General features: G+C 34.2%; 1 protein-coding gene across 2 annotated transcripts in view; it reads left to right on the top strand.

The window, feature by feature from the left end:
• The window catches only part of SKAP2 (src kinase associated phosphoprotein 2), a 127,210-nt gene extending 108,460 nt beyond the window's left edge, over positions 1-18,750 (top strand). The window contains exons 11-13 of one of the 2 annotated variants that reach the window (XM_032237312.1): positions 4,654-4,766; positions 15,991-16,092; positions 18,509-18,750. In XM_032237312.1, coding sequence (XP_032093203.1) covers positions 4,654-4,766; positions 15,991-16,083 — 206 coding nt within the window. In that variant the 3' untranslated portion in view covers positions 16,084-16,092; positions 18,509-18,750. Of the gene's footprint in view, positions 1-4,653; positions 4,767-15,990; positions 16,093-18,504 lie in introns of both variants that reach the window. The other variant, XM_032237311.1, reaches the window with a different exon arrangement.
• Positions 18,751-19,044: the final 294 nt, after the last annotated feature.

The raw sequence follows: 19,044 nt of genomic DNA, 5'->3' as shown, positions 1-19,044 counted from the left end.
CAAAATTAATTTCATTTGGTTTCTTTTTCATTTAAGATTTAATATGTTTAATGTGACTATCCTCTCACTGTATATTTCCAAATGTCTCCTTTAAATTACGTATATCTGGAAGGGCCTGTAATATACAAAATTTTGAAGTAGTTCAGGTTAATAAGAGTTACTTTAGATCTCTTGTTTTTTATGTTAATATTCTCAACTATACATAAGACTTGAAGATTATAAACATTTAAATCTTATTGCTTCCTTGAACACATGAAAATAGCACAGATGAGAAAATGATTCTTCTCACACAATCATCTTGTGAGATGGTTAGGCTGAGATTCATCACTGCACAAAATAACTCACTGACTTCCATGTAATTAATAAGAATTTGAATCTGCATCTTCCCAGTTCAGGAATCTATCAAGCCATATAAATTAAATATATCTATTAATAACACTGAAAATAATATTAAAATAATTATTTTAAAGCTGGTTTAAAGTATTTTAAACCACTTTTATTTACTAAAACCTAATGAGTGTTTAAGTTCAAAATATGGAAGCATTTTGGTCTTCTGATGTCAAAATGATTTCAGTTTAGGCATGAATAATCCCAAAGGAATATATACCTCATAATTTTATTTCAGGTAAGATGTTAGCCTCTAAATTTAATAAATAATAAATAATGAAGTAAAGTAAAATAGAAAATAAAATATTAAAAACTATTTTTAACTAAAATCCACTAGCTTTCACCATTGTTCCACTGTCAAAGAAGTTCCCTATCAATAACCTCAACGATTATAGATCAATGGCAGTCATTCCTATCATCATGAAGTGCTTTGAGAAATTGGTCTGTTGCCACATCACTTCTGGTCTTCCACATACATTTGATAAACACCAGTTTGCATACAGAAGAAATAGAACTATCACTCCCCAAACTGCTCTGACTCATCTGAAACATAGATGAGTGTCTTAAAATTATGGACCCTGGGCTTTCTTATTCAGTTTGCCTTTGAATTATGGATTTTCTGTCTGGCCGGTCTCAGAGGGTCAAATTAGGTAATCATATCTCCTCAGCCCTTATTCTTAACACTGGTGCACCACAGGGCTACATGTTGAGTCCCTTATTCTATACTCTATGTACATGACTGCATTTCCATTCACACCAGTAATACTAAATTTGCAAATGATACAACAGTGTAGGACTTATTTTGGGGGGTGAGGGAAAATGAGTCTGCCTATAGAGATGAGGTGGACCGGTTCCTTTTGTGGTGTAGAGACAATAACTTGGTCCTTAACACCAATAAGACCAAGGTTTTTATGTGTATGTATTTTGATCCTGCATTTTCAGCATTTAAGAGTTAGCTTACAGTATTAGACTGTAAAGGTTTCAAATTATCTTGTAACTGTGTTGCTTGTGATAGAGCACCCACAACTTCTGAAGGCAAGCTATTTCATTGGTTGATTGGGCTCACCCTTAGAAAATTTCTGATTAGTCTAGGTTGCTTTTCTCTTTGGTTAGTTTTCATCCATTGTTTCTTGTTGTGGCTTTTGGTGCTTTGGAAAATAGATTGACCCCCTTCATTTTTGTAGGAGCACCTTAAATTTCCTGACAGAACAATTAATCAATGGAACAACTTGTCTCTAGAAGTTGTAAATGATCCAACACTGGCAGAAGAGATTGGATAACCATTTATCTGAAGTGGTGTAGAGTTTCCTGCCTAAGCAGGGGGTTGGACTAGAAGACCTGCAAGGTCCCTTCCAACTGTATTATTCTTTTCTATTGTAAATACTTGAACAGTGCTATTTATTGTGAGTTGGACTAAAAAGAAATTTCTTAAGGGTGAGACCAATCAAGTTGGCCACGCCTACCCAGTCAGTTATTAGGACAGAGGACCGGTTGTTAAATTATTTGAATCCCACCACTGGTTACCGAAGGAATAGTTCAGACATCCAGCCCCTGGTTATCAATGAAGACCAAGTGGCTCAAGTGGCCAGTTTCCAGTTTTTGGGTGTTATCATAAAAGAGAACCTGACATGGGCATTTATACATTGCAGCCCTGGTCAAAAGCACCCAACAGAGATTATACTACTTAAAATTTTTCAGGAAACAACAACTGAATGAAAAATTGTTGGTGATCTTCTACCCCTGCAACATAGAGATTATTTTAACTTACTGCACTTGTGTATGGTTTGCTAATTGCACAGTGGCAGATAGGACAGCACTCCAGAGGGTTAACATCATTGCACAGAGAATCATTGGTTGCCGTCTCCTCTCTTTGGAAGAACTTTAAAGCTCCTGCTGCCTTAAGAAAGTTCAAAACATTCTTAAAAATCCATCTCATCCTGGGCACCCTTTTTTTGAACTATTACCTTCTGGCAGACAGTACAGAACAATAAAAACAAGGATAGATAGGTTGAAAAACAGCTTCTATCCCACAGGAGTAACTATACTGAATTCTACTATATAGTGTAATAATAATGCAGAAACAAGGGTTTTCAATTCACTTGTATAGAATGGGAATGTGTGTTTTATTTTTATAGTTTTCTTATGTATTATGTACACTGATGATGGCATTTAATTTTGTTGTATGAGGTACAATGACAATAAAGTAAACTAAATTCAGAAATTCCACTTATAACATATAAGGGTCTCAATGGCTTTTGTTTCAAATTAGCAGTCTGGTTTTTTGTTCCTGGAACACTTAATTTAATTTTGATTTTGTATTTGTATTAAAGATTATGGCTTGTAAGGAGACTCTTTCAAACAAGAGCCAATCATGATTTTATGAATTATATAGCCCAGCCAGTTAAGTTATGCATAAACACACACATGCACACACACACAAACTTACTCTCAGTTTCTGTCCTATTTTATAACATTAAGTTGTAAAATCAGTAAGATGCTCCATATGTTCATGATTGGGAATGTTTTTGAATCCTTAGGTAATTTAACCTCCTGCTATTAGAAACAGTTTCATAATGAGGTCTTTGTCAATTTTACTTGGAGATGTCATAGATTTACCTTGGGATCTTTTGCATGCAGAGCCTTTGGAATCTTTTAGGATATTAGACAATTTCTAGAACTCATCTGAAAGTACAAATATGCCTACCATTTATTCTTGTTTTACCATTTGAAATCTGTGAAGGGGAGATCGGAAGGGATCAGGATATGTTCTGGTTTCCATAGTTTTTTTTTAAAAAAAACCTTTACTCTTAAGTTGCTAATACATCCTAATAAAGTATGAAATTGTGTGTGTATATGTTTGGATAATTAACATAGGATGAACAAATTTCACTAAAAATAATAATTGTCAAAAATGAACCATGACTGCGCAACTGATCCTGAGCGCCCTCTAGTGTTATACAATGGCAGTTTAAAATACACCTTTTTGGAGCAGTGTGATCAAGTTATTTTATCATTTTATTTATGTATTTGTTGTTGGAGTAGAGTTGAGGTGTTTCAGTACAGACATTTCACTATGTCTCCCTATGAATCATAATGAAAGAAGTAGTGAAAGAAATCTATATTACATTCCAATACATTAAGAAGTAGTGAAATGTAAATATAGCTTTTATTTTATGGGTCAAGTGTACCATCCATATGACCAAAAGCTCTAAATTTCTGAAATGCTGTTTCTGTCATATATGGGAATGATTTTTCCATATGTAGCATTTTCCATCTTGTGCAGAAAGCTGTACATAACAATGGAAGGAGAGTCAAATGACATGAAAATAATATTCTGTCTATTAGCAGGGGGATATTTTGCCTCTTTAATAAAATTAAAACACCTTCCCATATAATCTAATCAATTGCATGATCCTTATCTTTGAGCAAAAAGATACAGACAATGAATACATTTGCACCCAGTCTGGTTTGTGTAACCCTATCACAGCTGTTTGCCTCATTGAAGATTGCCTGCATTCTTGGTGAGTTAACTCAGTCAGTTCACTTCTTATGGAACGGAAAACAGGAAATTGTCTGCCATGTGTGTAGAAGCTTCCAGTAGCTTTTAGTGGTATTGCCTTCTGGGCTCCAGTAAACGCTTCGGTGCATGGTATGCATATGACAAAGCATTTATTATGCTGTTATGGTGGCATTACAGAACAAACAGTGCTAAAATAATCTATCAGTTAATGGTCTGTATGGCAGTTTGAACACAGCACATTCATTGTGCTTATTTCTCAGAAGGATGAGTTTATATCTAAAGAGTGTTGCATATTTTTCCAGAACTTAATGTCATCAGCTGTTGCTGACACAAATAGATTTATTTTAAAAATGCAACTTCAGCAAGGTTCTCTCTACAGAAATATCTACAAAAGTTTTGTGCTAGTTCTTAAAAAGAGTGAAATTTTCAAAGATTTCATCATCCCTCCTCTCAAAACCCAGACTTCAAGGAAACATTTATTTCTCTATGTTGCCAAATGATTTTCTAATGCCAGCATCCAGTGTTTTTTTCTTTTTATGTGTGAAAATGAATACAGTAGCAGTGGCAAAGAAGTCATGTAGCTGTTTGCAATAAAAAAGAGGCCTTTTTTTGTGTTGCGCTTGGAAAGAATAGTAAGGACCAAGTAGATGTACTCTTCTTTTTTTTTAAGCCTCTGAAAAAAAAAAGCTTCATCAGAGCAGCAATCAGGTTTAAAAATCTAATGTATGCATCTTTTTCTTCCCCAGGCAATAAAAAAACCGATTATGTTAATTTCTATCAAGGTTTATGGGATTGCGCTGGTGATGTTCCTGATGAGCTGTCATTCAAACGTGGTGATGTTATCTACATTCTCAGTAAGGTACTGTATTCAACCCCTAATAGATATGGGGAGATAGTTGAAATTAGACCAAAGGGAAAAAAAGAGAGCAAACTTCAAGGTCGTCAGGAAATGGGCATTTCCTTTGCATCTTTCACACTCAGTGAGAAGTTCCTTGCACATTAATTATTTTGTCAATTTAATGTAACCACATTTGAAGTGTTATTGTGCAACAGGAATTGTCTTTAAAACCTATTTATCTTTGTTTGGAATCTTGGTTACCCACCACTAAGTAACTTCCCGCTGAGACAATGCTCTTATTGCTTGTAAAATATAGCTTTGTCAATATACTATGGAGTGGATGTGAATGTATATGTTTTACTTCCTTTTCTTTGGTACTTCTTGTATATGCTGATCTGAGGTGCGGGGGGAGGAGAAGAGAGGGAGAGAGAGATTTATATTGATAAACTTTCATAGTTTTGGCCTCAAGAAGAGTCCAGGTTCTCCATGTGTATGCACATGGGTGTTATGTGAAAATTTATGTTTTTCAAAGTAGCAATTTCTTCTTCCGTTTAGTAACCACACTTATCTCCTGCATTATTATTATTTTTTCCTCTACGTTTAAAATTTTTAAAAATTCCTGCCATACCAAAGCTAGAGGTCACTCATGACATCAGATCCCTGCAGGTTTTCATCCAATACATTACTAAGAATTTCAGCTGCTTCCAGACTAATATTTTCATAATATTCTCTGGGCCATGCCCTTTGTAATAGTAAACTGCAAAATGTTTTCCACTCGAGGTAAGAATAGCTAAAAGTGATCCAAAAAAATATAGGGTAACAAATAATAATTTGATAATGAATTTGCTCTGTTTGTTGTCTAACAAGTAAGTTACTCATGTGTTCTACTAACTCCACGGTCTTCATGTATCATATCTGTCCTCCTGACACTTCTTAGATGAAAAATTATTTTAATCCCATATTACAGATGGAAAACTGGGCCAACAGAGGATGTTACTAAAAGAAGAAGTTGATGCAAAATTATTTACATGTAAAACATGTCTTATCTACTTATTTTGCATTATTTAATTCATTACGTGGCTGCTAGGCCTAGAATGAGACAGAACAAACTTTCTATATGATATTTAAGAAGAAGCCCCTTTGAACAAAATGGGATTTTCTTTTTTTTTTTTAAAGAAACAATACATTGGATTATATTTTAATGTTTAGCATTCAAGTTTGTTACTTAATTGAGTAAATTAAAGGCTAACCCAGTTTAGAACACAGAACATAGAAGAATAAGTTTGGAAGGGACCTTGGAAGTCTTCTAGTTCAACCCTCTGCTCAGGCAGGAAATCCTATACTATTCTGGATACATATTTGTCTAGTCTCTTTGTAAAAACCTCCAGTGAAACCCTCCAGTGATGGAGCTCTCAAACTTCTGGAGGTAAGCCGTTCCATTGGTTAATTGTTCTCACTGTCAGGAAATGTTTCCTTAGTTCTAGTTTAGATCTCTCTTTAAGAATCTCCGTTACGTCTTACTGCCCTTAGGTGGTTTGGAAAATAGTCTGAGCTCTTCTTCTCTGTGACAGTCTTTCAAGTGCTGGAAGACTGCTATCATATCTCCCCTAGTTCCTCTTTTCATTAGATTAGACATGCCTAATTCCCTTATTTGTTGTACTGTTTAGCCTCAAGACACCTTATCATGTTTATTGCTTTTGTCTTTCTAGGATTTAAACATCTTTTTAATATTGTGACCACAGCTGGATGAAGGTATTCTAACTGTAGTCTCACCAGTACAGTGTAAAGTGGTATTATTACTTTACATGACTTTGAAACTATTCGTCTATTAATGTAGTCCAAGATAGCATTAGCTTTTTTGGCAGCTGTAGCACACTGCTGACTCTTACTAAATGGTGGTCTTCCAGGACACTTAACATCCTCTCACAGTTACTACTGTTAAGGCAGGTATTACCTATTCTATACCTGTGCATTCGGTTTCTCTTGCCTATGTGTAGAAGCTTATTTTTCTCACTCGTTGCATTTGTTGGATATGGCCCAAGTATTCATATCTGTAAAAGTCCTTCTGAGTCTTCAGACTAACACTTTATGTATTAACTATCCCCCCCCCCCACCTTAGTGTTGTCTGCAAATTTGATGAATTCTTTCATCCTGGTCAGGGCTGTCAAACTCACTCACTGTCAAACCCAGAGGTGTCACGTGCTGGCCATGCCCACACCCAGTTTGGTGAAGTGGACAAACGTCCTGATATCATCACATGACACCACTGTGACAATGAGAGTTTGATTCCCCTGGACTAGGTCATTTATGAAGATGTTCAAAAGCACCGGCTGAAAGGCAGAATCTTCAATTCCATTGCATGCTTCCTTCAATGTAGATCTAGTTTCATTGAGGATTGATTTCATGCTGACTATGATTGGTTAGCCAATTGCAAATCCATCTGGTGGTGGTACTATCTACCCACATTGTCGTGCCTTACCAAGATTAGGCTATGATCTACTTTGTCAAGTGCCTTACTGGAAACTAGGTAAACTACTTCCCTAGCATTTCCCTTATCCACTAATTTAGTCACTTTATCAAAGAAGGCAATAAGATTTGGCTGGCAAGATTTGTTTTTTTTACAAATGCTGACCTGTGGTAATATCTTGTTTATTTCTAGATGGTCTTGTAACTAACTTGTAGGTTTCTTCTAGTAAGTAATTTGTAGGTTTCTTGTAATTAAGCTCCTTATTTTTTAAAAGTATTTTTATACCATTTTTAATGGTAAGATTCATTGTTATTCAATTCAGGATTGAAAATCTTCCATTATAAAAGGGAGTATAAATTGAAATACTCTTGGTTTCTAATTTGCCTAAATGTATTTGAAATCTTTGTCTTTTGATCTTGATCTTTGCAGCTTGGCTACATTTTATGGCCTGCAGTTACTTAATTTCTAAAACTGAAAAGAAATTTAAATCAAAATTCAACCTTTTCCCCAGTTTGAGTATTGCTGTTATAAATACTTCTACAAAATGCAGTCTTTTATCATCTCTGAATTTAGGAAACAAAAATGTACAGAATAATAATTTATCCAATTTTGAGAGTTAATAGCCAGAGAAAGAATTTAAGAGTACTGTTAAGGTAAAATAATATAAAGCCTTTGAAGCTTAAAAACTTGATCAAACATTTCTTAAAGCTATCAATATTTCTTAATATTGACAGCTTTAGCTTGGGTGTTTTTTTAAAAAGAAAAATAATTCTTTACCCCATCTAGTGGTTGACAATTAGAAGTGCACTTGTTAATGTGTGGCGTTAAAAAATGATGTCAGAAATTTAACTTGGGCTTCATCTTAGTTATTACTTATTATCCCCTCATCATATATCAGACATTTATTGACATTAATTCCAGTAAAATCTTACTCTCAAGGAAAAGTAATAAGCATTATATGATGTAGGAAGAATAAAATATAAATTAAAATATAAAACAGGTACAAATAGTATTTCAACAGAAAATAGTTAACAAAAGGAGTCAAAATATATTTATGGTAGTCTTTGCCAATAACAACTTTCTAGAAAGTTCTGCCAAAGTGCTAATAGATTTGGTAATCTTTACTGGAAAATTTAACTTGTTCCAAGTTACTCTAATATTTATGATAATTGTACTTCGATAATGAAAAAAGACAAAATCTTGGATAGCTTTTTAAAAATACCACATACTGTTTTAAGCAAGCATAATTTATAGCTTCATTTATGAATCTGAATACTCACTGAAAATAGTACAGAATTTATATTTTAAATTCTGCAATATTGCACATAGTAATTGGATTCCTGAAAATTTGTAAAATGTAGTGGTTATTGTAGTATTCTTTTTTAAATTCTTCATTTTTTAAATAATCTCTGTATGTTCATTACTGAAACAAATCTATATTGTAGTCTAGATTAATTGTAATAGTGATTATAGTCAAAAAGGGTTTTTATTTAAACTTTATACAGTATGTTATTGTGATTGTTTTCTCTTGATTTTTTAATGAAGACATTAACTTCAAATAATTCCATAATTCTTTAATTAAACATCCACATTTTTCAATTCATGGAGGAAAGCAGCTAAAGTAATTTTGCTGAAACAAGGAATCAGAATTCATTTTTAAAATATAGCAATTAAATTAATTATTTGATTATCCTTTTATTTCTTATTTAAAGGTCAAGTATCAAAATGGAACTACAGGGGGAAACCCATGTCATGATTTTAGTGGTTATATGAATTTTTGTTAATAATTATATCTTAAGACTCTTAAAAAACAAATGCAACTGAAACTGAAAAAGCTGATTCTACTTAAAATCCTACTGATTCCATTTCCCAAGCAGTGCAGCTATTTGATAGTATACAGACTTAATTTTCACTATAAATGTATATATTGTCAAGATTTCCAGTAATTTTATTATGAGTATATTATGTGAGAAAGTGGAAGATTTACTCTTGTCAAGGTCAAGATGATCTTAGTTTGTAAATTTGATTAATTTCATGTGCCTGGCACATACAATTATAAGGCAACATAGTTGTTATTTTCATTCTTTTTGTTATATAACTGAAATTGAGGTTTGGGCATGTATTTCATATAATGTTTACTCTAGAAAGCCATCATTTGCACATTTACTTTGAGAGTAATAACCTTTAACAAAAATGCTACTTGCCATGACTCAGATAATATGGCTATCTGTAGAGTTTTGACATATAATATTGTATTGCTTTTTACTAGAAGTATTTGCTTTTGTCAGGACTAGCTCTGAGAAAAATTAAAATAAATCTGCCATCTTAAATTTTGTCTAATAGAATCATAGAAATCTATTAAAATACTCTATTTACTCTATTAAAATACTCTAGAAGAAAACTTTGATTTTCATTTATTAAATGTAGTTGCAACATTGCTTTTTAATTTTGGACTGTATCTGAAGTATATATTGAAATAGCATTTTGAAACAATTGTGCAGTAATTGAGTAGAAATCACGATCATGTATTTTAGTTTTCAAATAAAGTAAATTGCTTGCCACTTTCAAACCATCCACTATCAGCTATCTGATAAACTTTCCAGCATACTTGATAAATTTGTGCATTTGGATTATAGGATTTTTAGTACATATCTAAAGCATTTAAAGATACCATAATCAGTACTGAATCCAAAATTTTCAAAATGTATTTTTAGATAGTTTCACATAAAGCTTTCTAATAGCAAGTGAGTTGCATTTCTTGAATCTGTGATTATACTGTATTCCAGAGCTAAATATTCATTAAGGATTTTTCTGTTTGTCATACTCATTCAATTTGTCATACATTTTAAAAATTATGCAAAACTTTTCATGTTCCAGCATGATATTGAATCAAGTATTTGCTTGATTTGATTTGCTATGAATCACCTTTAATGCAGTTTTAATCATTTATAATCAGGCAAGATATAGAATGGTGAAAGGATATTTTGTGAATGTTTCTTGGAAGTAAATCTAGTATTATGCAATTTAGAAATTGCAGTCTTCATCAGTACCTTTAATCAGTTCCTTTAATGGAAATCAGTGGAGCTAATTTAAGAGAAATACTGAATGGAACTAAAGCTTCATGTAGTTGGGTTTGATCCATTCATTGTGACATGCTGTTTCATCATGCAAGTGCATACAAAATTACAAGTATGTATTTAATACAGAGGACTTTCAATGGAAAGATTTTTACAGAACAAGGAGGAGACTCTAGGAGGACTTTGTAATGTAAGACTTTAAATATTAGGATAATATCACTCCAATTATTACTGTCCTTAAATTTGAAATCCTTCCATTGATGATCATAAGAGTGTGTGTGTGTGTGTGTGTGTGTGTGTGTGTCGGGTGGGTTTCTCGCCCCGTTCCAACCGGTTCGGTTGGAACGAGGCCGGCGGCGTCCTCACGCATGCGTGCGGTGCGCGCGTGCACGCGCGCTAGCGTCTGTGCGATGCTCCAGCTGCTCCTGGAGGATCGCGCAGGCGCTGTATGCGTTCTGCGCATGCGTGGAAGCACAGAATTCGGCAAAACCGGGTAAGGAGCGGGCGCGCGCGGGGGCGCGGAGGGAGGCCTTCGCCGTTCCCGGAAGTTACTTACTTCCGGGTTCGGCGACCAACCGGATCGCGGGGACTGCCGCGAACCGGTTGAAACCCACCCCTGGTGTGTGTACACACACGCATGTGTTTAAACATCACTTTAGAGGATTCTCATAGATTTATTCTGGATTAGGAAGTGACCAATTGAAATAGATTAATAATAGCAAAATTACATTATTTGAGTTTACTATAAGAAAGAGGAGTTTAGAACCACCTCTTCCAAATTTAAAAACATTTTTCTTCCTTTTCTTCTTCTAACTTTTTCTCACATGCACCTTTATTGTTAAGCAATTCATTATGTAGGTCTTTAATTTCTTTCATGGTTACTTTCATACAATAAAGCATTACAGTGCTTCTAGATCTTGATAGAATTTCTCCAGAAGGAGAAAGAAGCTTTGTGTTAGTAATTACCTAACTGTTGGGAGCTGACTGCAGGCTTCTTCCCAGTGATAACAGAATAACCACATAATGCAGCTTCATAGTACATGATTAATAGAAAATAATTACACATCTTACAAAGGAATGCAATAATTCTTATAAATTGACTGGAATGGTTTCATGCAGATTAAAGGACTCTTCATTATTTTATCAGTCTTTTTGAAGCTGAATCAATTGCCAAAGCTGTAAGAAAGAGCTGATGGGGAGAGTACACAGTATATCTACACGTACAGAAGTTTATCTATATCTGAATAGAATATGAATAAATAGGTTGTATGTGAGATTCGTACTATATTTGTTATTCATTACAATTAAATATTTGACTCTTGAGGCTGCCTGATATTTAAATTCAAGTTCCACCCTAAGCATTTTTTTATTTTACCAGTGATATAAGCAATTCATGATTTCTTAAATGAACTTAATGCTCTTAAGGAGCTGCTTCATAATATACATTATTTTGACTCTGAACATTAAATTGTAGTAAGTGATGACATAAATCTTGTTGTATTCTGATTGTTCTTTAAAATATTAAATCAATATTTTAGACAAACACCTAATAATAATCTATGTCTGGAAATCTATATTTTGAACAGTATATAGAATATTGAAATTGCAGCAATACTTGGGTTTTCTCTAGAGGTGACTGTTGAATTCTGTTCATTTATATTTGTGTGTGTGTTCATATGCAGAACGGGCATATAACTCTGAGAATAGCTACTAGCCAAAATCAGTTGCCTTTTATTGTTGCTGAAAGTAATGTATACATAAAGATGCTATAAAAGTGTGGTTAAATTGATTTGTAAGTGCATACAAAAGTTAAACACATTCTAAGAAAGGGGTGTAAGCAAATTAACTAGTTAAAAATGGATGTCTCTATAGTAATGGCAGTAACCTAAGGCTAAAACATTACATTTCCAATGTAGCAGTTCATTTTTTTCCCCTTTCCTACTTGCTTATACTTCATATGCTTTAATTGGGATTCAGATTGCTAGTGAGGTTCATATCAAGAATAATAATGATAAAGTAAGATTTGAGTGTCTGAAGCCTATCTATAAATTAGCTTCTGATACTATTACACTTCCATTACCATAATATTTAAAATCAGAGAAGTGCATTAAATTTAAATATTCTTTAATAGCAAGATGTTTTTTGGGAGGGGAGCAGGAGAATTTAGTATTTTAATTTGAGGTTAACCTCCTAGAGGTGGTTTTCCTATCACTGTTAAAATATGTTGTTTATAAATTTCTGAAATATCTACATGGGATATTTTCATTCTGTCATGAAAAGTTTTAATTATCCCTTAAGTAAAATAGCACTCTACAGAAAGTCATGATTGCTCTTTGCTCTATTCTCCAGCACACATTTACAAAAAAAAAGTTATTTTGGAAAGCTTCCTTGGCAAGTTTCCTCTAGCACAGGTGAAGACTGGCATTATGAGTGATTACTTGCACTTTAAATCTGTAGAGAGGTAGATTGTGTATTTAAGCAGGCTAATGTGGAATGAAACATGTGTTTATTAAACAAACACACACAGCTGGAACATCTGAACTCCCTGGTGAAACAGCAAGTGCCTCTTTGCCTTTAAGGGTTTTGGCCTCAGAACAATCAGTCCAGCAAGAGTCATTCTTACTGTAGCTGGTAAGCAAGCTTGCTTGCTGAATTGCACTGGTGAACTAGCATCATGTATAGCCACAAGGGAATAAAGAAGTCAAGAGTTTTTCTTTGGAGCTGCTCTTTTATCCTGATGGCAAATGAGGTAAAAGCAGAACTTGGTGATGTGATTTATTGGTTAAATGAATATATTAAGATCTGCCTAATGTCTTTTAATATCTCAACCTTATAGAAGACTTAACTTTCCCCCAGTACAGAGAATTGTCTTCATTACTAAAACTAAAGCAAAAATGTCTGCTACTTTATGTTAAAACATAATCTGGAGAAACCTTCTCCTCAAGGTTTGTGCCAAATGAAAAATTAAGGTAGACCTGAGATGGGAGGAGATGTAGAGGGACAGCTTCAGGAAGAAAGGCAAATTTGGGGTTATAAACACCTGGGATAATGGATAGGAGTAGGTAGGAAACAAATGTGAACTGAAGATAGCAGGGATACAAAGCATCTATGGGCTGTTAATAGATTAGGGTTAATAGATCTGGTACAAGTTAATCAGATCATTTGAAGAAAGCCCTGGAAGGGATGGAAGTAATTTTGGTACCTTGTTGTTTCTAGTCTGTTAAATGCTATGGAAGGACGAGTGATTTTTCACCCCATATAATGCCTAAATTCCATCAGAATGCCTTAATGCTTAGCTTCAGATAAAAGCAGACTGGCAAACACAACCCACTGCAACAGAATTCTCTCTCGGTCTATTATATTTTCCTTGTTGTTTTTTTAAAAAAAAAACAGTTTGCCATTAGTCTGACTGTTGAACAAGGAATTTGTTTTCTTCTGTTTCCTTTGGCACATACAGGTGAAACTTGAAAAATTAGAATATTGTGCAAAAGTTCATTTATTTCAGTAATGCAGCTTAAAAGGTGAAACTAATATATGAAATAAGACTCATTACAGGATAGTTCTAGCCATGATTTGTCATAATTGTGATGATTGTGGCGTACACCTCATGAAAACCCCAAATCCACCATCTGAGAAAATTAGAATATTACATGCAGTCAATAAAACAAAGATTATACACAGAACAATATCGGACCTCTGAAAAGTATAAGCATGCATATGTACTCAGTATTTGGTTGGGCCCCTTTTGCAGCAATTACTGACTCAATGTGGCGTGGCATGGAAGCTATCAACCTGTGGCACTGCTGAGGTGTTAAGGAAGACCAGGATGCTTCAATAGCGGCCTTCAGCTCTCCTGCATTGTTCGGTCTCATGTCTCTCATCTTTCTCTTGGCAATGCTCCATAGATTCAGGTCAGAGTTTGCTGGCCAATCAAGCACAGTAATCCCACAGTCATTGAACCAGGTTTTGGTGCTTTTGGCAGTGTGGGCAGCTGGAAAATGAAGTCAGCATCTCCATAAAGCTTGTCTGGGGAAGGAAGCATGAAGTGCTCCAAAATCTCCTGGTAGACAGCTGCGTTGACCCTAGTCTTAATGAAGCACAGTGGTCCAAAGTCTTGTTGCTCAGTGATCCAAAGTCCTCTTTTCTGATGAGAGCAACTTTTGTCAAAAGCACCAAAACTGGTTCAATCACCGTGGGATTACTGTGCTTGATTGGCCAGCAAACTCGTCTGACCTGAACCCCAAAGAGAATCTATGGGGCATTGCCAAGAGAAAGATGAGAGACATGAGACCGAACAATGCAGAAGAGCTGAAGGCTATTGAAGCATCCTGGTGTTCCATAACACCTCAGCAGTGCCACAGGTTGATAGCTTCCATGCCACGCCGCATTGAGGCAGGAATTACTGCAAAAGGGGCCCAAACCAAGTACTGAATGCATATGCAAGCTTATACTTTTCAGAGGTCCGATATTGTTCTATGTACAATCTTTGTTTTATTGACTGCATGTAATATTCTAATTTTCTCAGATGGTGGATTTGGGGTTTTCATGAGCTGTACGCCATAATCATCACAATTATGACAAATTACAGCTTGAACTATCTTATCTCATATATTACTTTCACCTTTTAAGTTGCATTACTGAAATAAATGAACTTTTGCACGATATTCTAATTTTTCGAGTTTCACCTGTACTTTACTGGAATCCATTTTCAATTGCTGAAAGTTATTGAGCTCTTGTATTAATCATAATATTTACTTTCAAGGGACAAAAGACAATTAAATTTGAATCTCTGTTATTTGGTATTGCTTTTGGAAAATATTGTTTCTTAAACTTTCATATACTTTTGGATTTGGATTCATCTTGCTAAGCCTAAACAAAATTGAAAGCAAAATGCATTTAGTCATTTGTCAGGTTCATACAATATATCATAAAAGTTTATAGCAGGAAGCATTGGTTAATACAGAGAAGATGTAATGATATGCAGTTCTTATATGTGAATTTATTAAAAAATTAACATAGGATCTTTTTCAACTCTGTTAAACTATTTTTTAGTTGGTACCAGATGATAATCATTTTTTTAATGAAATATTGGGTGTTTGTGTGTCTATGTATATTTACAGTAATAGAGAAGTATGTTTCTAATAGTGGGAACCAAACAGAATAAAGATAAAGAATGATTAGTCCAATTTGAACACTTTTGAAAAATGCTTCAATAATGTGCACTTTTTTAAAATTAAAAAGAGCATTACAAGGAAGACTGCACCAGTTACCGACAACCGGAAAAATATTTCCCATTGAACATGTTTAAAGATACAAGGTTTATCTTCCTTTAAAAAAAAAGTGTTTATCACAAAATCAGGACATACATACAAAACAGACGATGATATAATCACATTCTTGTCTCATTGAGTATATATGGCTTCCAGGATCCATAGGTAAGTAAGTAGGTTTTAAAAAGTCTTTTTTCAGACATAGAAACAGATGCCTAGCCATTTAAAAAGTAATTTCCTGCCTTGGCCTTAACTGCATTTCAAGTGCTTGAGAAAGTCATGTGTACAACATTCATACACTCTTTCTTAACATTTTAATTTTCCATTCATGCTCTTATAACTGTATATAAGGAAGAAACTTGAGTCATATGCAAAACTCTGTTGCATTCATATCAGACTAAAGGTTAATACTGCATATTTTTTTTAATTAGGAGTACAATAGATTTGGCTGGTGGGTAGGAGAAATGAAAGGAACCATTGGCTTAGTGCCTAAAGCCTACATAATGGAGATGTACGATATTTGAGAGGCAAGAGTAAGTACATTTTAATTCAATTTTCTGTAATGGTTTATATGTTCTTTTACTCTTTTTTGTACATGTTTCTTTTCCTGGAACCTTTAACATTTTTCTTAGGAAGGGAGGAAGAAAAAGATCTGTAATTTTACATCAAATAAATAATGCATTTCTAGAAATGGGAAAAATGTTTTCCAATATCCCATGTCCATCACCACACCAATATTGTGACCATCACAATATTTGACCTTCATTTTATTATAATTAAAGAGTACCAGGAATATTTAGAGTATTTAGAACATGTAAGCAATTTTATTTTGCAAAATGATTCCAGTTCTTTCCCCTCTTCATAGTGTAGATGAATGTGAATGTTGGTTTTGTTTTTAATATGTTGTCTTTGTCTTGTTCCCCCATTTCCCTTGTCTTTTGTGAGCCGCCCGGAGTCCTCCGGGAGTGGGCGGCATACAAGACAAATAAATAAATAGATAGATAGATAGATAGATAGATAGATAGATAGATAGATAGATAGATAGATATAAGAAAGGTGAGCACACTCCTTTCCCTCATTTTTTTTCATACTATCTATTGTCTTTTTAAAACAGCTACAATAATACCCAAACTAACAGTCTAAGCCTTGGCAAACCTATGGCAAACCTATGGCACGCGTGCACCCTGGCCAGCTGAATTCAGCCTTTTTAAAAGCCATTTTTCGCCCTCCATAGGCTCTAGAGGCTTTATAAGACCCTAGGGAGGGCGAAAACAGCCTAGGGAGGCACGCCCGCACATGATCCCCCTGTGCTCTCCCCACATATGGCACGCAAGCCAAAAAAGGTTCACTATCGCTGGTCTAAGCTATCATTTAAGTTGTTACAATTAATAAATGATTCTGCAATGGCAAAGGAAAGGGTGGGTTTAGAAACCTGATCATTTTTGATATTTTCTAGCCATGATATACTTGCAAACTACCTGACTGAATAGTTATTATTAATGGGACTTCAAGAAAAATCATACAGTTCAAATGTTATATCTGCATGTGTCCTAAAATTTGCTTTATTACAAATTTTGAACATGGTTCAGAAGTCTTTTTAAAGACCTTTCATTGGGAAAGATTTAAATTTAAAATATTTCATATACCTTTTTTGTTTTGTCTAGGGAATACCCAAATTTGGCTCTGTTTAGCAGCTTCTAGTCCTATAGATATATTTTGCATTTAGCTATTTTAATAGCAGTAACCTATCTGCACCTAACATTAGGGCTGTGCAGTTCTCCAAATTCAAACATGCCTATGAGGGTTCCTATAGGAGGTCCATGCAGCTGCTTAAAGCAGCTATATCTCTTCTGAGAATGTAGGAGCTTTCAACCGTTGCAGTATAGTCCTTGCAAAAGAAAGATGCTGCACATATATGTTCATATATGTGTTCCAATTTTTTTTAAATCTGCAGCACAGCATAGCCTTCTTCAATATAAATGTCAGGTGTTGATATTATAATTGTACTCCTGTTTGCCCAATGCTATCAGTGATCTAAATAGGTTCCAGACCATATGGATAAAGGTAGTAGCGCCACATGCTGTTTTGAAGTGTGTGCTCAAATGAACAAATGTTTTAAAATTAATTTAAGAAAGATTCTTGTTTCAATTCATAGACTCTTGTCCCTCTCCCCAGCTTTTTAAAAATGTGACATTGCAAGCTGATAAGAATTAGGTTTTCTTGTTCACTTTTGCAGTCTTCATTTAGTTCAGACATGGGACTCATTGCTTAATTATGAAAATAAAGCCAGCCAATTGAAATATTGTAAATATGTTGTTCTACATTAATAGGATAAGATTCAGCCATTTGTCACGTGAAACTGTTACATTATGTTGTTGCTCTAGTGTCCAAGGTACAAGATACAATGGGGTTTTCTATTCTGATTAATAACTGAGGAAAATGAGCAGAACTTAATCTGGAAGAGTTCTGTGGGGTTAGTGCAAGGAGTGTTACTATTTGACTAAAAATGAGAGTATATAGGGCTTGTCGGATGCATTAAACACAACTTATGTTATTGCCTTATAATTTGTGAACTGTAGACAACTGACCAAGACTAAGGATATTCTGAGATTATTTTTATTGATCAGAGAAGTATTTTTAGAATTTTTTGTTATCATTAATCAAAGAAGGAAACAAGCCTCTAGTTTGTGCCTCTGTTTTCTAAGATGCATTAAAGCTGTAGATTAGGGACATTCACATTAATTGTGGCGAGGTAGAAATGTAATGAATAAAGACATAGTATCCTGACTTGTATTTTTATCCATGTAGTGAAAAATCATATTCCAAACTATTTAGGAGCCATAAGGTTAGGAAAACATGGAGTGCAGCATATCTTATGGTTTAAGCATGTGCTACCTTTTCATATTCATAACTATAGTTTTTCTCCCTCCTCCCTTGCTCCCCAGCCAGTCCGATTCTACAAGTTGGAAGCCAACTGTGAAGAGGCTACAGAGATCTACATGAAATGAAAGACTGGAAAGATACAGACATTTTTACTTTGTTTTTTGCTATTTGCTTTGACATTCTTTGTTGTGGTATACAGTTATTTAGGGTTGTATTTATTACTCACTTGGTTAATGAGCATAACCTGATTATATGCACTTGAAACTTAATGGAAGAGAGCTGCAATAAATTTTTGATGATCAGCCTAATTAATTTCAATATGTGCAACACAGCAGATCTTTGTAAGATTTTATGCCTTTACTTGACATAAGTGATACATGGCAATGGATCCTTCCTGTAAACATTGCTATGATTTGCTTTTTCTTAACTGAAAAGGAAAAGTCTTTTCCTTCGTTTGCATTTTAATCTTAAACACATATAATCTTAAACAAACATACATACATACATACATACATACATACATACATACATACATATTCTGTTTAAGTAAATTATATCTATATATAAATCTATACTTGTCTCACTTCATTTATTTATTAGCA

This window comes from Thamnophis elegans, chromosome Z, assembly GCF_009769535.1.
Source record: "Thamnophis elegans isolate rThaEle1 chromosome Z, rThaEle1.pri, whole genome shotgun sequence".
Lineage (NCBI taxonomy): Eukaryota > Metazoa > Chordata > Lepidosauria > Squamata > Colubridae > Thamnophis > Thamnophis elegans.
Note: the sequence above shows the minus strand (reverse complement) of the source record. Positions and strands in the feature narration are given on the sequence as shown.